Source organism: Pteropus medius, unplaced genomic scaffold (genome assembly GCF_902729225.1).
Source record: "Pteropus medius unplaced genomic scaffold, Ma_sr-lr_union100, whole genome shotgun sequence".
NCBI lineage: Eukaryota > Metazoa > Chordata > Mammalia > Chiroptera > Pteropodidae > Pteropus > Pteropus medius.
The window spans coordinates 7,955,221-7,977,461 of record NW_024354503.1 but is presented as its reverse complement, the minus strand read 5'-3'; the positions used below and the strand labels follow the sequence as shown (position 1 = coordinate 7,977,461).

The 22,241-nt window shown below is 31.5% G+C and overlaps 1 protein-coding gene across 3 annotated transcripts in view; it reads left to right on the top strand.

Moving 5' to 3' along the window:
• The window catches only part of TRDN (triadin), a 226,506-nt gene that overhangs the window by 201,672 nt on the left and 2,593 nt on the right, over nt 1-22,241 (top strand). For all 3 annotated transcript variants that reach the window (XM_039854431.1, XM_039854433.1, XM_039854432.1), the window contains 6 exons: nt 6,905-6,934; nt 7,565-7,582; nt 10,460-10,492; nt 10,619-10,645; nt 13,004-13,030; nt 19,665-19,712. In XM_039854431.1, the coding sequence (XP_039710365.1) occupies nt 6,905-6,934; nt 7,565-7,582; nt 10,460-10,492; nt 10,619-10,645; nt 13,004-13,030; nt 19,665-19,712 (183 nt within the window). The remainder of the gene's footprint in view (nt 1-6,904; nt 6,935-7,564; nt 7,583-10,459; nt 10,493-10,618; nt 10,646-13,003; nt 13,031-19,664; nt 19,713-22,241) is intronic.

Genomic DNA, 22,241 nt, shown 5'->3' with positions numbered 1-22,241 from the left:
GGTCATCATTTGTTCAGAGTGAGAAAAACCATAGAATCATGATAAAGTTAACTAAGACACATTTATGTGTTAATTATTTCAATAGATTGAAATCACTGTTAATTCTCCCATATACACACAAAAAAATTATTTGTGTATTTTGGAAATTATACGAGGAACATTGTGGTGAACATACAGAGATAGTACAAGAAAAAAGAAGTAGTAAGTTTCTGCTACAGTTTTTGACAGATGATAAGTTCTCAAAAATGTTAATCTTTCCTCCACTATTTCTTTGGAATAAAGAACAATATGCCATTTAATTTAGGTAAAGGAGTAATATAACAATTATTTTTTCCATTCATTGATATTCATACCATAGTATTAAAAGTCTTTGGGTATATAAAACCATAGTCTAATTAGAATTGCATAGATTTAAGCTTTATATCTATATTAGTTCTCATTGTTATACTTCGAGTTTTTTGTTATATTTTTCCTGGATTATACGCCTTATTTTTTTCTGAGAAATTGTACATGTTCAATATACAATAATTAGAAAAGCTTGGGGAGATTTGCTCATGGAGATTTTTGTGACCCAGTGTTCACCACCAGCTGTAAAACTTATGAAAAATATGCCCTTACTACTTATTAATGTTCTCATCATTTCTATCATCATTATTAAAACTATTAGTTCCAAAGAGTTTCATGTATTATCTCTTATCTCTTATTTGAAAAAGTTTTATAATTGCTAAAATTATGATATTTAATTAAAAAGATAGCTATCAAAAATAATTTTTATTTTTCTCAGCATATAATATAAAGCAAAATTGGCTTAATATCCAGTTATTTTAGGTAGTCATTTGATTTTAGGTTTCATGAATTCATATTTCTGTAGAGACAGGAAGCATATGTTTCTTCAAATAAAGGAAATTTTTTACAAACCACCAAATACGATTTGGATTTTCAACATTTATTTTACACCGAGTTTATTTCTACTCACATTCAAACTTTTTGGGTATAGTTCAAAGGTATTATGATTGACAACATTTCTGGAGAAAAAGAGAATCAGGAGGGTTTTATGAATTTAATTTGAATGTCTTTAAGTTCTTTTGTTGGTGAATTTTAAAATACAGAAACAAAAGTGCATAACAACTTCCTTATTATTAAAGACGATTTGTGCATCCGGCAGCAAAGGATTTCTTACATTAGTCAATTCTGAAGATGTGATTTTCATATTAAGATCTTATCCCAAGCATGTCCCATCAAGTCTCTTTCGGGAACCTTAACAAGAGAGACCCTTGGCTCCATGAGATTTGCCCATTAATTTTACTGTTCTTGGGAGTTTTGGCATCAAAGCAACCATGTCTTAGCCTGAGTGAAGTGACATTGTTGAATAAATGTTCTACTGAGGTCCTGCTTTGACAAGTCTTTTTATACTGAAGTTTCCCCTGTATACCACTTTTCCCTTTCAGATACTTTACTCATTATCTATTAGCACACATTCTCTCTTACTTCTCATTATATGTTCAAAGTCAGAGTCCCAATAAAATTGTCCTTTTTCTCTATAAATGTGCTTACTCTCTATTTCTTCCTATATAATCGCCCAACTCTCCTTATAGACACCAAGACTCAAATTCTGGTATAAGCTTTGATCTCTGTTTTTCCTTTGCCCCTGACATTTAGTCCTCCAGGATTCTTAATTTGGCTGAACTCTCTTTTGTTTAATCCTTTCTAAAATAATTAGAAAAGCTCATCTTCACTCCTCTAATTGTGACACATTGTCATTTGTGACCTCTCATTGGTCTTGCTAACTTTTCATACGAACCTGGCAGTGATTTTTGAAATTAAAGGTTCTCAAAATGTGGTCAAGGGATTCTAGGGGTCTCTGAGACCCTTTCAGTGGTTCTGCAAAGTCAAAATAATTTTTATAAAACTATAAAGTCATCACTTGCCTTTTTCACTTTCATCCTCCCATGAATATACACGGGAGTTTCCCAGAGGCTACATATTATGTGATATTGCAACAGATTGAATACTTAAGCAGATATGTAAATCTAACTGTCTTCTCATTAAGTCACATATTCACAAAAGTGTGAAAGAAAGTCACTCATCTTATTTTTTTTGTATTAGAAAATGTATTTGTAGTAAAAATATTTGTTAACATGTAACAGCTTTATTATTTTTAATAAATAAATAATTATATATTTTAAAATGTTCTCAGTTTTAATTTTAAAAATTACAAACAATTGATAGAACTTATATAAGTAAAAGCTGTTTGGAGTCCTTTAGATTGTTAAGAATTTGAAGGAGTCTTGAGATGAAAATATTTGAAAATCTCTGACCTAAAAAATTATCCTTCCTATAATATTTTCTCTAAATTTTTCTTTCGAAATATTGAATTGTCTTCAGAAAACTTTTTATGTCATTTAAAATATTTAAAATATTCAATGGCTCCACACTGACTATAGAATATAGTCCACCGGCCTTAACCTAAAATTCAAGTCCCCATGGTCTGTTTCCTGATCTCCTATCACACATACACATCTAGGCAAAGTCAAAGCCAAGGCCTGAATAATTCCACCTGTAAAGATACAATGAGCCCTTTTAAGATTGAGGTGATTAGTTACTTTCATGATCAGCCAAAGCTAGAATAGGCAAAGGTGGCAGCTCTTTATGGTCCTTGTCTCAAACACCAAAAATTATGACACATAAAGAAAAGAGGTCAAATAATGCAGCACGCTTAGGGACATTTTATTGCTGAGGAGCCTATTCTGGACTACAGCTAAATGATTATGGTCTGCTGCTCTATTGCCAAGGGTTCTAAGAAGGAGAACCCATGTGGTGATGAGAAGAAACATCTCACGACAGCCTCTCAGAAGAGATAGGAGACATGTGAGAGAGGACCTCAGAGAAGCTACTCACAGGCTTCCCAACCTCTTATGTGCTAGAAGGATCACAAGGCATCCTGCCAAGACTCAAATTAGCTACTGTTCAAACCTTAGCCTTCATGGCCCGTAGGACATGTACAAGGCCACCAAGGAATGATGATAGAGCCTTTATCCTATGCTTCCGCCCAGTGTCTTCCTTTATGTATATCATACATCTCATCTGTACTAAGTCACTCTCAATTTTACATATATAATGTGCTATCTTGCCTTTGTTGTGCTGTTATTGTAACAGAGTTTATCCTTTCTTTTTCCTCTATAAATATTCAATGATTTTAGGGTTCAGAAAAATTCTCTTTCCTCTAAGACATCTGTCTAACCTTCTTACTTAAATATGTTTTCCTTCAGCTATAATTACCCATCAGAGTTTATCTATACCTACCCTACTCTCGCTGATGTCTTGCCACCTTGTACTTCATACTTCTTGTGCTCATTTCCCTTCTATTCTGATTGACTCTAAGGCTTTTGACTAAAGGGACCATGTTTAATTCACTTTTGTTCCCTACAAGGACTAATACATTTTCTCAGTTTGCACATTGCTCAACAAATATTTATTCTGTAAATGGATCAGTAATACAGGAGTCTTAAGGTAAACATAATAGCCACAAGAATTATGAGTAGACACTTAATTTCCCACATCCCAGGCAAGAAATTTTTATTATTATTATTGAGCATTATATTCCAGTGAACTTTTAAGGTCTGGGAAATTGCCAATTACTGGCAATTTCACCGTAAGTATATACGATCACTAGCTGCTACTTACGTTGAACTAGCAGATCTAGGGAGCTCTCATTCATATAACTTCAGCTTTGTTGATGAATTCGTAGGGGCTGGAAAGCCTGTGAGTTTTCATATAAAGGTTATTTTCTGAAGCATACAGCTCCATTGAGACGTAGCCTGATTAGATTCATTGTTTACTATAACTAGAAAAAGAACAAGGGTTGAATGCATGTAAGAATTAGTACCAAGTTCTAGGGCTTTGGAATTGAGATCTGAAGAAGAATCATGTTGAAAAACAAAGCAAAATATCTGGTATTGTAATTGAATAAATATGTCAATCAAGCAAGTTTCAAAAAGGAAATGAGATACTGCATTACCTGCATTATTAGGCTATCAGAGACTTAATTTTTCCTTTCAATGTCAATTGGTATTTTATTTTTCTCTGGCATCAGTTATGAACATAATAGACCATACCTGGTACATTACTAAAGATGGGTGAGTGATGAGCAGATTGCAAACACATCACTACTTTTAAATCACAGCTGCTGTGGGCCTCAATGTTCTTAATAAAAGACCATTGTTCAGATTATTGGGCAGATGGCCTTTAGGGAAGTATATTCGCCAAGTAAGCCTTTATGATATTTTTAAGCCATTTCAGCAGAGTGCTGAGAGGGCATAATGAAGTTTAATAGCATAAGTATTAACGGCTGATACTTACAGCTCTTCAGTATGTGATCTTTCAATTGCAAGTATTATATATTTTGGTTGCTCAAGTGTTTTACTTGTGTAAGTCTGCTACTCTCTTGGCTACTAACCAAAAGACATGATTTTATGACAACATTTTAATGAAATTTCACTATGATTCCCAGTTTTTACAGCAAATATATTGAACTTTTGAAAGGACTAGTTAGTTAGATCATGCTTTGTTATTTTTATCTTTCTACTTCATGGAATATATATATAATCTCAGTAAGTGCTATACTTTACCTGACTCTGGACTTCATATTATATTTTATTCTTGTGTTTTTGTACAGTTGGTATCTAACATAATATATTATCAATTCTTATTAGTGAGGAGAAGGAAAACAGACTAGAAGTAACATTTACTTTACAGATACATATATTGTATTTAGCTTTCCACACCTATCCCATGCTAGCATCTAGTTGGAGAATGAGGTGGCTGGAAATAATCTTGTCGTAATCTGTCACATTTTATCTCCTGCCTGTTTCAGCATTCTTCCCAAGGTTTATTTCAATTGTATTTATCAATAACTATGTACTCACCACAATCTGCTTGTGTTTTCATATTGGCTGTATTCTGAGCTTGAAAGATTACTCAGTGAGGATCGTATAACCACTTGGGCAGGCGAAAATCCTGGTCCACTATACTGGAGCCAAGCTAAATGATAAATCATGATGACCATTGAATTATTCACTTCATATTTTCAGCTTTTGTGCTAGAAGAATGTCTTCAAACAGAAGTAGCCACTGCATATTATTAATATATTGTTAGATATATGAGTAAGATGATATTTATCATGTTCTTATATGAAATTGTTTTACATAATGTTTCTGTATATTTGAATTTCTTCATTGATTAAGATAATTATTCATGAAGGATATGAATGAGAAATTGCTTGCAAAGCACATATGTTTTAGATAGCAAATTTAGCCTACTCAGTTATAGTTTCTGATGAGAAACTGAATATCAAGAAAAAGATTGACTTTTGTGCAGGGAGAGGTGGTAGGCATTAATAAAATTCTACCTAAAATTCTTTTTCCTATACCATTCTGGAAATAATAATGTTTAATAAATGTTTACTGAGTAAATAAATATTCTGTTTCAGGAACCTATTATTTTGAAAACCAAGGCTTGTTTCTCCCTCATATGTGAAACATATCCTTATTACAAAAAAAAAAAAAAAATAGAAATTCAGAAAGAGGTTGAAGAAACATCATTCTAATGACAGTATATATTTTTATTACATGAATATATTATGGAGTCTTTAACAGTTCCCCTATTGTTTAGAAGGTATTCTTGAATAGTCTTATTATCTAGACATATAAAACAATGTCATGCAAAAAGCATCTTTATATATTTTATGATAATTTTGTATTTTTCTGGCTATCTAGAAGCAGAATTACTATATCACAAAGCATTCTCATTTTTATGACTATTTAGATTCGTCCCCTAAAATATGTTCTTTCCTAAAATATGTTCCCATATTATACTTCTATGGAAGTAGGTTGTTATTTTCATCACACTATTAAGGTCATTTGTTATCATTATTTTCATATAATAACTCATTTAACTGTCTAACTGCCTTTGTATATAGACACTTAGTCATTTCCATCTTCAAACATTTTAGGTCTATTACTTCATTGTGGAAGTAAAATCATGATACCAACCCATCACTATAAGACACATAAATCCATTTACTTGTAAAATGTTAGTGAACATTTACTGTGCTAGGTTCTAAGCCATATAATTGTCAGCCAGAAAACAGTTTATCTACCTTTCGTAAGTATCAATTCACAGTTCATTGTTCTGATTCTAATTTCAAAACTCAATTACAGAATAGGTAAAAGAAAGAACGTATAAGATATAAAATATTTTAGGCAAAAATTTAAGTTAAGATGACTATGTTGTAAAATAAAGGAAGCAAAATACCTCTTGTTTTTATTTTTAAGTGATAGGAACAGATATTTTCATGGCCTACATATTGGAAATAACGTTTCTCAGGTCTAAGCTGAACACCCAAAAGACTAAAAATAAAATAGATGTCTGTTGAATACACATTACTACATAGCAGTTACTAAGCATAATGATGTGTTCATCAGTAACCCATGAGCCCAAATCCACCCGTTTCTGCTTTAGACTGAACAACTGAAAAAAGTGGAAACTAAATTCATGGACTCCAACCCATCTTTATGGAAACAGATCATACATTTATTCAGCTTGACTTTCTTTGAAAAGATCATTAGCTAAATAGGCATAATGTAATCTATGAAAATTATATATGGATTTTTAAAGTTTTTTTTATATTTTATACTTCAAAAGTTTCTCACTTCCTGCCTTACTCTATAACTCATCCTCTCAAAAAGAGAATAACTTCTATTTAAGCCTCATATTCTAGAAGTATATCATGTAATCAATCCATTTTGTTGAAAATGATTTCAGAGTATATAGACATTTTGTTGTGAGATAATCAATTTTTAATTTATCTCTTCTGCTTTATCAATAATTTATTTTTTGTTTTCAGATTCCAAGAAAACAAAAACACCTACAGAAGGTATTGGAAATATTTATTTTTTTCTATCTTATATTTGATGAAAAAAATGAGAAAAAGAGCCGAGTCTTTTCTGACAATACTGTTATAAAAAATACTTGGCAGCAATAAAAAATAAGTACTGCATATGTTTACCTTTCACAGTAATTGTTTTTAAAGAAATATTTGCTTGACAAAATGAACGTTTAGTATGAAACATTTTTTTACTAAAAAGTATAAATTCAATTAACCTTGGATATACCAGCATCAATTAGAAAGTGAATCATTCCTTTGAGTCTTGAATAGAATCATAACTCATCTGGCAAGTATATCTATTTCTTCTGTATTTCTTTATATGTGTTTATGTGTACAATGTGTTTATGTGTTCACATATGTTTAAGAAAATGCAAAGTACAAATTATTTAAAATGGTTAAACAATATAATCAGAGGTTAATTAATTGTCAAGCAACATTTTACAATCAAATTAGGGAAATACCTATGATGATTAGCAATACCTTAGAGCAACATTCACTATGAAATTTAAGGGCTCTCAAAGGGTGAGGGGTGGGACTGGAAAATGTACAGTCTGATATTAAATTTTATCTTTAAAGGTTTTAAGAGCAATGATTTTCTGTTTATATTTTCTTCAACAGAACAACCCAAGGGAAAAAGTAAGAAAATGCATGCAAAGTATATATTTTTCTCTTTACTACTGCTATTGGCCTGCTGGCATACATAGATGTGCAGTTTCGAATCTCCCTTTTCTACCTTTTATGCATGTGAACTCTGTTGTTTTTTGTCAGAATGAAAGAATACACACATGTGGTAGGATGGGTCAGAGTATACTGAAAAGCATGGTAATTATTCTTAGAATCTTTTTTGAAACTCATGCAATCGTCTAATAATATTATTTATAGCCTCACAACCAAAAATATAACCACATTCCGTTAACCAAAACAGTAGTATGTTAATGTAAAGTTAGTCCTTATAATCTGGTTAGTTCTGGCCTTAGAAAAGACTGAATAGAAATTCTTTATCAGACTAATTTTTCTACTTTTTTCTATTTTTTCTTTTTATAATTCATAAATGTTTTGGCATGTTCACACGATACATGATGTTTTGTCCATAACATGATTTTCTCCCACAAGAGCTGTGAGCTCGGTGGAATACCATTGCTTGGGATCTATATCTTGGGCAGCATCCACCGTTGCTTTAATACACTGTATTAAAGCTGTTTGCTAGCAATTAAGTAAAGCTTGATTCCCTGAGGTTACATCTTTTGCATGTATATACTCTCCTCTAAAGAAAATAGGATATATTGAACAAATGAAAACAAAAAACCCAACTTCATCCAATTCAGTTAGGCATTAAAAGTCATCACATTTCCAGGTATTTAGACCTTTTAAAAATCCCAGTGATATTAAAAACGTAATTAAAGATACAGCAAATTAAGGTAATATGTTAAATGAAATAAGTCAAACAGAAATGAAAAATTGTTTCACTTACATGTGGGATCTAAAGAACAAAATAAACGAACAAACAAAACAGACTCATAAATACGGAAAAATAAACTGAAGTTTCTCACATGAGGGAATTGGAGGCTAAGGGTAAAGGTGAAGAGATTTAAGAAGTACAAATTGGTAGTTACAAAATAGTCACAGGGATGTGGAGTACAGTATAGGGAATACAGTCAATAATATTGTAATAACTAAGTATAGTGCCAGGTAGGTACTATAGTACTAGAGAGGTGGTCACTTCATAAATTATATAAATGTCTAACCACTATGTTGTACACATGAAACTAATATAAAATAATGCTAAATGCCAACTGATAATTAAAATAAATAAATAAATAAGGAAAAAATATACACCAAGTTAAAAAAAAAATAGTTATGCATGATTTGGTCCTGCAAAAAGTTTAGGACACTGAGTGATTCAATGTCACAAAAATGCTCTAAAATGTCCCATGGAGAAAATCATAAAATTATAGTACAACTCAGGGGGAGCAATCTATCTATAAAGAAGGATATGTTTCTTCAGTCCCAGATTTATGTGTGTGTGTAGCTGCTGATGAGCACTGACAGGTAGATACAGAAACCACTCTATAAATCATCTCATCAGCAGGAAAATAAAAAACTGGAGATTTAAAAAAATGGTATTAAATTGTGTGTGTGTGTGTGTGTGTGTGTGTGACCTTAAGGCCCTCACTTCATTGCAGTCTATATGATTTAAAAATTCCTGCAGACATGCTGTGGCTCCTTGGCAATGATCTTGGTGTAACTCAAATCATCTTCTAGTATTTTTTTTTTTTACTATCATCACTTTATAGATTTCTTAGAAATATTTTCTAATTGAGACTTCAGTTTATCAACAAATTAAGCAATGCATTTAATTACTCCATCTTTTGGTAATGTTCTTATTTGTTTAATTTAGCTAAATCACTTAAACGTCTTCCTTTTGACTTGTAACTTTTGACCAAGCCATTTGTTTTATTTGTTTTACTGCCTGCATGCTATCTTGGAAGTTAATAAGTCAGTCATTATACCTTTATAACTATAAGCCTGATAAACAAAATTTTACACTTAAGAGATCTATGAGATGACTATAGAAGATTAGATGATACTTTATGTTTCTAAAATATAGTTCTTCGAGTTCTTTCAGCATAAACATCTTCTAGTTCTCAAAGAGTATTCATTAAATAAAACTTGAAGAAATCTCTCCATCCTTTTTCTTTAAAAATTTGGATCATACCGTGTCTATGTTAATGCATTTCTTGAAAATCCTCTTTTAAATTAATTCTACAAGCTTGTCAAGGCAAAATAAATAAGAATAAAAATGTAGATAATAGCACTTCATATAAAATTCTTACTTGCCCTTTATATAAAATTAGTGTTTATTATAATATAAATGCCAATTTGTTCTTGAGACCAGAAAATGTTTTATTTAATACAATATTGACAAAAGTGGGTTCTTAAAAAGAAACATTACATGAAAAGGACTCTATGAGGAGCGTTTGTCCTATAAACAGAGGACGTGTGTTTTGCTTCTCTCTGAAAATTCTTAGTCCATTTTACTGTCTTAAATCTGCCTTAGCAAAGCCTTTGTCTTAGCTAAACAAATATCTCTTCAACATAAGATTTCACCATAGAAGTCCATATGAAATCTATCTGCATCTGAGAATTATTTAAAAACAGCTACAATAATTATTCTTTATATTTACTTTTATCACAAATTTATTTCATGTTGGTCTAATATGATAGCAAATTTATTTTTCCCCATCTTTTATAAACTCTTATTTTTCTGGTTTATTATCCATGAAAAATTGTGATTTCTTTAATATTCAAAATATTTTCATGCTGTTCTGTGAGGTAACTCTGTGAAGGGAAATAGGAGAAAAGATTTGTTTTAAATATGTAATATCAGTCTTTTTATGGCAGTTATTAGTTGTTGCAATCCTGCATCAATATATACATGTTTTTTTGTGTTAAAACAATTAAGTCGTGACACATAAAATTGGAATAATAATATTAAATATAAATATGTTTCAGAACAGGAAAAGAAAGAAAAACGTGTGGAACCAGGTAATGGCTTATAAATTCTTCTATCCACTTGATTCCAAGATATTATTTACTTTGCAAATGAATGTTGAGTTGTGATAAAATGGCATGAAATGTTGATTTTTTTTTTTCTTTTCTTGTTTGATACAGCAAAGCCACCAAAGAAGGAACATTCAGGTGAGTCAGGGTGATGTTGCTGGGTTCTTTTTTGCCTGATGTCCAATGATTATTAATGCTGTGGCCTCAGATAGGTGATTAGTGCCTTGGCAGGAAAGGGGAAGAAATCTTCCTATCTCAGTCTTTTTTCCTAGTTCTTCACATAGAGTAACACCAATGCAGTTTTAGAAAATGAAAGAAATATGTTATACTCTTCCAACTCAATGTGTATTCTGTGAACCAACAGCATTAGAATCACCTGAAAGGTTGTTAGCAATGCAGAGTCTCTGGTCTCACCTCAGACCTACTGAATCAGAATCTGTAACTTCCTGAGATCTTCAGTAGATTTGTCTATGCAGTGTTTGAGAAGGACTGTTTTATAGTTTAATGTAAAGACAAAACAAAACAACAAAAAACAAAACAAGACCAAAACACTTTCTGTAAGTGCATCTGATATTGCTTTGCTTTTAAAATATGGAATATTTAACTCTAGCAAATATTCTCCCATATTCTAAATATTAGTTAATAACATTTCTGAAGTACATAGAGGAGTTGCAATAAGCATAGAGTAGATTTTGACCTCAATATATTTGTAATCTAATGACAGAAACATTGAATTGATAATCAGACAACCAGAAAAAACACAAACGAAAACTAAAAATGTAGTTACTAGAGATACCGAATGGTTTTTCAAAAGGTTTTTAGCATTTAAGCTGCTCTTATTACTTGTTTCAAATGAAAATAAAAGAAGTTACTGAATTTTTTTAAAAATTGACCATCGTATATATGTACCACATCTTCTTTATCCAATCATCTGTCAAAGAACACTTAGGTTGTTGTCATGTCTTGGCTATTGTGAATAATGTTGCAATGAACTTAGGGGTACACATATCTTTACAAATACGTGTTTTCAAAATTTTCAGGTAAATATTCTGAAGAGAGATTTCTGGGTCATAAAGAAATGCTATTCTTAATTTTTTGAGGTACCTCCATACTGTTTTATGTAGAGGCCACACTAATTTACGTTCCCACCAAGAGTGTAGGAGGGTTCTCTTTTCTCCTCATCCTCTCCAACATCTGTTATTTCTTGTCTTATTGATAGTAGCCATTCTAAAAGGTGTGAGGTAGAAGTGAGCATAGCTTTATATTATGTTAATAAGTCATTCCTTCTATTTTATTGTAGTTAAATGGAAATAGCATTTACTCAATATTATGTAACTAACCATTTAAATATAGCTCAACTATACTCTTACCCCTGACCCAGACCATAGTCTACCACAGGTTTTAAACCATATTTGTCATTCTTCTTCCAAATTGTAAAACTTCCACAGACATCTCAAATCCATTTAGGTGTCTCTCTAAGTAGTTCTCATAGCATTACTTTTTTTATTTCATAAAAGCACTTAATATAATATTATAATCATATTACTTTTTTTTTTTTTACTTTAAATAGTCAGAGATTAGGAGATAAGAATTGTTTTTGATATCTTTATTCCAAGAGTGCCTATTTTAATGTCAAGGTATATAGTAGATACTTGATAGTGGTTGATTGAATGGAAAGAGAAATACTAAATAGGATATTCACTTTTAAAAAATTAAATCTGAATTACTTTCAAATAATTTATGATTGAAATAATAGCATCTTTCACCACTTCACATTAACATTCATATCACTTACCCTTTGGGAAGGAATGGTTTTATATATCTTACAGAGAATAGACTGTATGCACAAGTGGGCCATAACACATATTCTCACGTATGCACATATGCAGAAAGCTAAAATAAGCATTCAACATAGAAACATATAAACTGGAGAGATAATAGAATGATTCTGGCTGTTATCAGTTTTAAGAGTTTTAGTAGCTAAACATTATTTTCTAGTATTGAACCCGACAAACACAATAATTTAAATGGCTTTAAGTCATTATCTTCTCATTTCAAGGTGTGATGATACTGTGGCAGCTTAACGATAATCAGCTTTATTTTACAAATTGAAACCATTGGATAATTCATCAGTTCACTTTATTCTTTACATATCATTTTATAGACTTTAAGAAAAATTCATTGGCTTGTATATAAAAAAAAAACAATTGGATTCTTAGATAATTTGGAATAGAAAACTGAGTTGTGAAATGAGCATTTTGTGTTGGGATAAAGTATATGAATATTAAAAAAAATCTATTGTTCATGACATATATATAAAGCATATCAAAGAAAATGGCACTGTGTTATATTTTTGCTTCTCCAGACCTACTTTTTTCTTTAGTTTCCAAGGTTATAATACAGTCTTTTTAAAAGTAAAAATAACCTTAAGACTGTTAGAGAGAGATAAGTTGAGTTATAATTAATTCAGACTTTATTTTTTCTTGTCTTTAACAGCACCAAGTGAAAAACAAGTAAAAGCAAGTACGTTGAATAAGACTTAAAAAAAATAAATAAATAACCGAGAAAAGCATATCTCAGTAGCTTACTCATTTAAGTTTTCTGCTATAGACAATGCTAATGCTAATTTTTAAGGCTGGCTTACAAAATGTTTTTTATTATTATTATTTGTTGTGTTGAAATAACATACCTAGTTATTCAACTTTGTATTTTCTGTGAATTCTATCTTATTAAAATATATTTAGAGATTTTTCATTTCTAAATGTTTATTTGTCCAGATCATAACCCCTTTTTGAGTTGTTTCTATTTCTGTTTCCCATTTCACAGAAGGTTAAATGATCTTTTCAGTCTCTTAAGCACATCGGACTTAATTTTCCTAATGATTAATCTCTTGATCAAACCACTAGGCAACATAATTTGTCTACCCGTGAAAGTCATTGTGTCTTAAATAAATGAAGTCTCCAATAATTTCACTAACTACTACTATTATAATGTCACAATTTCTTTTTAAGGGTTATGTCCTTGGATTATAAATATTGACTGATAATTACATATTCCATGGCATTTATATCAACATTAGTTTTTGATATACTTAAGGAGAAATGCTGATTTTTTTCTGTCAGTATTTCTCAATTCAATAAAGTACCTAACATATTGTGATTAAAAATTATTTTGGCATAGTTACATATATTGCATTTTAGAAAAAATAGACTAAGCTTTGAATATAGGATTTATTGTTAAACCACAGTTATATGCCTGTTGTAATATATTCGTATTTTTCTTTTGGATTAGAACTCCTTAAGTATTAATGATAGTGCTGTTACATAAAACAAATTCATGTTTGATTTAGTGCTAAGTTTTTGAGACAGTGAATGTATCAGAGAAAATTTGGAAATATAATATCGAGTAGCTTCTTCAAAATATCTTTTAAAAAATTACAGATGGAAATGTTCATATAGACATGGTAGGCTTTGAAAGATAGGTTTAACATAATTTTAATTTTAGTTGAATATAAATTTTATTTAAATATAAATCTGATTGGAACTCTATATTATGGAATCTTTAGTATACTAATACTCTGTAGAAATGTATAATCAAGAAAATATATAAAAATTGATAATTTTGCAACATTAATAAAGAACTTTAGATTGAAAATTACTCTGAAAATGAACATTTTTATCATTAAAAACATAATATATAGATAAAAATGTTTATTTGTAATTTAAAAATTCTTATAAATTCTGTTGTCTATGTAACAAACACACTATTAAACCAAGCTCTGAAAAATCAGCATCTTTTGTAGAAAATTAGTTAATTAGGTTGCCAAGTCATCTTAGACTCAATATAAAAGTTTAAAAAGTTAATATTCAACTAGCTGTGTGGTTGACAGATATGGACTTAGACTGAGAATTATCCCTCAATATAAAAATTAATTAGCGATAATTCATAAAATGTAACCAACGATTTCCCTAACTGAGACTTGTTTTTTTGGCTTTGAAACCATACAACAGAAATATTTTTACATAGCCACTATATATGGTGGGCTATTTGTAAATTTAATACCTAAGATGAAAATTGCATATCATTACAAAATACTCTTAAAATTTCTTAAATCACCCATCTACTGTGGTGCACAGTTTTGTATATATAACATTAATACTCGGGATATCAATTTACATCATTTTAAACTGTGAAAACAAATGAGAGGTTGAGTTGTATAGTTTAATTAACATTCATTAAGTGTCTATATGATACAATTCCATAGTATTAAATTAAAAAAGATAGGTGAGATTGGGTTAAAGCAAGTCCGTGGACAGTAAAAAGTAACTTGTTATTAGCATGGACTTAAAGGAAATAACTAGAATATAGATTGAGTTTGTAGTGTGAAATTATTTACTCTAGGTCCTGAGGAAACCAAAATCACTACCAAAAAAAAAAAAATACTGGTGGATGCAGAAAACCTTGGGGACTATTATTAATTCAGGGCGGAGGTTCTCAAGGTACTATAAACTTGAAAATAAACAGGGGGAAACCTTTCAAATTCAATGATTTAACTCTAAGAGAGGGGAAGCCTTAGTGCTTTCGCATGTAAAATTATGTGCCAGAGATTATGTGGATGGAGGAAGAGTGGCTTGGACCAAACAGGGATGAAAAACCTCGATTTACAATTTCTTAAAGTCAACACAAATTCCTTTATCATAGTACATACAAAAATACCTCAACGCACCTGATTCTCCTCCCTTCAGTCCTCCGCACCCATTTCTGCATGCATTGGATAGCGACATAGCAGTCGAGACTATAATTAGTCATTTCCAAGCAGGAAGAGGACCAAACAAGGAGATTTTTAGACTCCAGGGCATCTCAGATATTTCACATTGTCCTTCGTAAATCTTCCAGAGGGAATGTAGCAGGCAATGCTTAGCTAATATATTTGACAACCTCACCCTCTTTTTCACATAGACGACTTCAAGGATCAGTGTTCCTTAAGACCTTGGGAAGCACTGAGATGCATCGCTTCATTTTGTATCAAGGACCAGAGGCTCTGATCGTGTATTTCATGTGCACATTCAACCAGCCAGTGGTCAGTTTGAATTTTGAGCAATGAAGGCACCAAGGATGAGATCAGGGCCAAAGTATAGTCATTTTTATTGTGGGCCTAAATTTATATAAAGTGGCTATCGTCAGGCATTTTTCATCTCTGTATTTTAGCACTACAGTAGATTTTGTGGCCTGCTCAGCCACCGAGCCTATGTTCATCAGCTTAACTACATTTCAATATCTAAACGTGTGAATCAAAGTCTATGTTTTGATCTACATGTTAGGATCATCTGGGAGAAGTCAGTATGTAGACTTTAAAAATAAAGTCCCTTTGAATTTATCCAGTTATATAACAGTAGAAAAATTTGGGGGAAAATTTATATTTGTTAGAAAAGTAATATGGCTTTTTGGACTCAGTTTAAATACTGTGCCATGAAAATTAGTGGGGGAAAAGATCTATGGGCCCGAATCAGTAGACCTACTATCAAATGGAGTGTGTCGAGACCACAGATGGCATGACAAATATGACCATGTATGTCAGTCCCTTAGGACAGTCTTGGTTTACTCATATTATTCCATAATAATTATTAATAGTATTTCTTTTTACTTGCTCAGTTTGGATAATAAATTATATAATTGCTACCCAAATCACAGATAATAATGAAAGCATGAACTCAAAATAGTACAGAAACACTGTCAGGTTGATGATTTGGGAGGTTTCAGTACCAGGAAAAATAGAATGTGAGAGACCTGAGACTGACTTAAGCAGTAGAGCAAGATAGGGTTCTTGTTTAATCCTATGTATAAAGCCAAACTTGGTATCCTGGGCGACAGCCCCAGATTGGAAAATGCCATGGTTCCAAGCTCAAGAATATTCATCAGAGCCATTCAAAAAGATCCAAGTCAGGCATAGGTCAAGAGGAAGGAGGAGGAGAGGATTTCAAATGGGAAATCAGGAGTAAATTTTAGTATTAGGAAAGTATAATAATAAATACAAAAAAATAGCTCTATAAAGTATAACTACTGAGATCAGTATAATGTGTTCCAAGTCTTAGGAATAAAATAATCTCCAGATATTGTGTTTTAAAAGGGTAGAATGGTATTGGTCTAGATCTAAACAAGTTTTCCAATAGAACAGGAAAAAAAATGACCTAAAACAGATCCCTCTTGAGCAAAAATCTCATATAAGAGTGAGCAACCATTTCAGACAGCTAGAGAATCAATAGATTATTGTTAGATGTTACTAAAGTAGATGTTATTCATTACCCAAAAAAATGTATTCCTATTTCATACAATTTCAAAATATCAATTCCATATGGTTCAGGGACTTAATTGGTAAAGACAAAACAATGCATTAAGTAAAAAAAAAGTTTAGGAATATACATTTATATATTTTCTTGAAGCATGAGAGGGTTTAAAAATTATATATACAAATTGAAACCACAAAATAAAGGCTAATATATCTTATTACATTAAAATTAAGAACTTCGATTAATCCATACACACCACAAAGAGAGATAAAGTTTAAGTTACAAACTTGGAAAAAATATTTGTAGCACATATAAGTAACTAGAGATGAATAGCAAAAAACAAATTACTCAAAAAGTAAGAATACTACAAGATAAAGAACTTGATTGAACAATGGGCAAAAAAAAAAATGTTTAAAAGATATAAGCAAGGATAAAAAAAAAAGCACAAATGGCCTATAAACATTTCAAAAGATGTTCAGTTTTTTAATATTAATGGAATAAGATACTATTTTACACATATTAGATTGACCAAGGATGGGGAAAAATGATTATTCTGATAATAGTGATGATATGAAGCAATAGAAACTTAAATACACTGTTGGTATGAAGCTAAAATTTTTAGGAAAAAAATTTTGCTTTTATTTAGAGAAGTAAAACATGAACACATTCTATCACAGCCATTTTACTTATAACAAAGTCCTTGCACCATTGCAGAAGGAGTCATGTACAGGAATGTTCATAGCAACATTATTTATAACACAAAATTGGACATTACCTAGTGTCTATTGGCAAGAGAATGAATATATAATTTGTAGAATACATAAAGAGTAGAATAGTATACAGCAATTAAATAAATCAACTACAGTTACTCACAGAAATGTGACTTCTGTAAAAAGTTACAGTGTATTTGAGCAAACAGTGATTTGAGCAAACAGGGCAGCAAAAACCTGAATAAATATTTAAGGGCACTCCCCGGGCATGTGCTAGAAAGGCTTTTATAGAGAAGATGAGGAAGCAAAGCAATTATTTGATTGTCGATAACATAAATTGCCTCATTTGGGAAAATTTAGTTATGTAGCTATTGTTGTAGTTCTTGAGATCCATTTTCTCAGATTTGAGAAATCTAGTTGACTCTGGATTTGGTTTGTTTACACAGGCTACCAAAGGCACTAGAGCGTCTCCCGTCTAACGGCCTCCTTGTGTAACAATTTTACCACTGAATCGCAACATTTTTTGTAATCCCCAAAAATAAAACAACATACTTCATATATAAAGTTCCTACTAAACAGTATAATTGTATCTATATAAAATGGTCTTACCTTTGTTTAGAGATAAATACATGTCATAAAAACTTTATAGAAAAACAAAATAATTAATACTAAATTTAAGACAATGGAAATTCTGAGATAGAGAGGCATGCAGTGATGATAGGATAAATAAAAGTTTTCAAGGACCTTGACAATATTGTATTTCTTAAGCCAAAAAGGGGTTTCAAAGATGAACATTTTTTTATTGCCACTCATTAAAATGTTCACATATGCTTATGCCTTTATGTCTTTTATTTACATATTTTTCACAATTAACCAAGTTTTAAAAAGTAGAGAATGAGAAGATGGAAGTGGTGATATTGAGTGTAGCAGCTCCTTGGAGGCTGTGGTGGACCACAGAGAGATAAGCGAGTTGACCTGGGGAGACAGGACACACAGAGGTGAAGGATGTGGTTGTCTGAGGTTATAAAGCATGACATATTATGTTTCTGAGCTGATGTGAGAGCATCCGTGAAGTGGGAAACTGATGAAGTAACAGATCGAATCAATACTTGGAAGAACACTGACTAGGCGAAAGGAGAAGAAAATCAGGGAGAAAATGGAAGAATCAGTATTAGATAGGAACTGATACCTTTGGAACTGGAAAGAAGACAGATAGTTCTGGAATGTGCTAGTGAAGTGGTGATAGGGTGAGGTAGTCTAGTCTGCTTCTGTTATCTCTATGAATTTCCCAACAGCAGCTTGCCTCTGTGTTGCAGGATGTTGGAAGTTTGAGGAAGGAAGGAAATGCTGGTAAAAATTCACCAACTCATTCTTATTTTTCTATGGATGAGCAAAAACTTTAACATTAATTAGCCCTGATTTGAGGTCCAACATTTTATACTAGGACCAGCATTTCAAATTATGTCTTAAAGGCAGCTCTCTTATTTTCCTTTTTAATTCTCCCATCTCTCTGTCTCTGTCTCTCTGTCTCTGTCTGTCTCTCTGTCTCTGTTTCTCTGTTTCTCTCTCTCTCCTCTCCCTCCTCTCTCTCACTTCCTCTCCTCTTCCTCCTCCTCCCCTTTATTCTTCTCTGTCTCTGTCTCTCTGTCTGTCTCTCTCTTTTTCTCTCTCGGCAATATTCAAATGGAATTTTTCTGTTATTCTATGGCTAATCTTTTATAGTATAAAGCTAATTGATTGAGATCAAATACCGCTTGCTATTCCCATAATTAAAGGCTAAACAAACAATGACCTTTAGAGTCCTCGTCTCCATAACTCATATATTGTTTGGGATTTGAATATAAACTAATACATTGATATTCCAGAGTATTTTGGGGAATAAGCTACCGTCATTTGTGATCACTACTTATATGAGCATAAAATTTTAATACTGCATAGTTATATCTTGGAAGAGAGTTTCTGCATTACCATTTAAGGAAGTTCATTAGTTATAAATAAAATACAAGCACATTATATTTTGGTTTTCTTGGCTGCTTGCTTTGCTCTCAGATGGCACATGGTTTATCTTTTGGACAGTTTAAGTCTTGTCTAACTTACAATACTATATTGACCTGGCATCTCTGATATTCATTTTTCATTTTTTAATATCTGAATTTGTAGAAACCGATCGAGCCAAAGAAGAGATTGGTGCTGCCTCAACTAAAAAAGGTAAAGGCAGCTTAAAGAAAAAGATGTCATGACTAAAACTTATTTCTGCAAAGGTTTCTAATGTAATGTATTGCTTAGTGCTTATAGAAGAGCTCTATTTATTGATTTTACTGTGTCATTGATATGAAAACAACCTACTTTTCACAAGATTTATAGTATCTAAATTAACAAGGTTTTGTCTTCAGTGTTCTAATGCCAATGGTTTTATTCCTTTAGGGTCATAAACTAAAACTAGTCATTGCAGTTCAATTGCAAGTTCGTTTTTGAAAAACTGAAGAAATATAGCTGCTCAAGCTCAGTGGAATCCCGATCATTTGGCGAGCATTCAACTTCAATATATACTGCCTTAGGTAGTTAGGGCTCGAACAAGTAAAATTATATGAACAGTGTTCATTTTGTGCAAGAATAATATCAAATTAGAAAATGTATTCCTTGGAATGCTCACTTAGGAAAAATTTCAGTTTAAGAAACATATTGTAATGTTTGAAAATTAAGTTTTTAGTTATTTTTCTTGTCATGTCTAGTCAGAAACAACTACTTATGTGAATATTAGAGACTTTTAAAGAATATATTTTTTACCTTTATTTTTTCAATTACAATTGACATTTAATATTACTTTATATTGGTTTCAGATGTACAGCATAGTGGTTAAACATTTATATCATTTACGAAGTGATCCCCCCTGATTAGTCTAGTACCTACCTGGCACGATACTATTCATTATAAATTATTGACTATATTTCCTATGCTATACATAACAATCCCGTGACTGTTTTGTAACTACCAATATGCACTTCTTAATCCATTCACCTTTTTCATCCAGGCTCTAAAAACCCCCCTCCCATCTGGCAATCATCAGTTTATTCTCTGTGTTTATGATTTTGTTTTCATTTTTTTGTTCCTTAGATTCCATGTATATGTAGAATCATATGGTATTTGTCTTTCTCTATCTGATTTATTTCACTTAGCATAATACCCTCAAGGTCCAACCTCGTGGCAAATGGTAGGATTTCATTTTTTATGGCTGAGTAGTTTTCCATTGTATATATCTACCACAATTTCTTTATCCCATTGTCAATTGATGAGCACTTAGCTTTCTTCCATATCTTGGCTATTGTAAATGGTGCTGCATTGAACGTAGGAGTGCATATATCTTTTTGAGTTAGTGCTTTGGGGTTTTTTTTTGGATAAATATCCAGAAGTGGAATTGTTGGATCATAAGGTAGTTTTATTTTTAATTTTTTGAGGGAACTCCATACTGTTTTCCATAGTGGCTGTACCAATTTGCAATCCCACCTACAGTGAACAAAGTTTTCCTTTTCTCCACAACCTTGTCAACACTTGTTGTTTGTTGATTTATTGATGAGAGCCCTTCTGTCAGGTGTGAGGCATAGCTCATTGTGGTTTTAATTTGCATTTTCCTGCTAATTAGTGACCCTGAGCATCTTTTCATATGCTTATTAGTCCTCTTTGGAGAGATGCCTATTCAGGTCCTCTGCCCATTTTTAAATTGAATTGTTTGTTTTTGTGGTATTGAGTTGTATGAGTTCTTTATAAATTTTAGATATTAACCCCTTATCAAATGTGTCATTGGCAATATCTTCTCCCATTCAGTAAGTTGTCTTTTTCTTTTATTGATGGTTTCCTTTACTATGTAAAACCTTTTTGGTTTTATGTAGTCCTATTTGTTTATTTTTTCTTTTGTTTCCCATGCCCAAAGTAAATTGATTAAGGTCTTCTTTTGATTCCAAGCAGTTAGAAAATCCACTTACTTAGTTGAGCTGTTTAATTTCTAAAGTTTACTCTCCATAGAATTAGGCTTGGTGAATTTTACATCAGAACCATAAATGAAAGGATCATCATTTTATGCAAAATGTCTCCTTTTCTGTATATATAATTGGCATTTTCAGCAGCCTTTTTTTGAGTAACAGAAAACAGTGCTTTAGGGAACTAACCTCCTCTACTTAATATGAATGTAAGGAATTTTGAAATCATCATTGAAAAGAAAAACCTTAGTGTTTATGTGTAAGTCACATTTAAATTATTTTCTAAAAGACATTTACTCTTCAGAGGATTAAAATTGAAAAATTGAAAAATATAAATTTCCTATATGATATTTATAATGAGTTTTCTAAATAAAAGAATTATGAATAAGACTATATACATAGGACTCTATTATAATTACAATATTCAGTGTTTTATTGCACATTGATTTGAGAAAGAGCATTCATGGAGGAAACTAATATACTATGCATCTTACTAGCTCCCTAAAACATACATAATAAAGTCTAACTCCTTAGCTTTAAATTCAAGATCCTCTGTAATTGGCCCCATTTTCTATTTTTAGATTATTCTGTATCTCTTCTGTAGGAACCCTCTGCTCTAGCTAACCCTGTTTACTTTCCTCTAGGTGCAGTTAAGGGTTTTTCACTCTTTTGCCTTTCTTCACATCTTACTGGCTACACATAAATCTTTCAGGAAAACTACTAACACCAAAACTGAGCTCTTTTCTCTCTTAACTCGAAATAT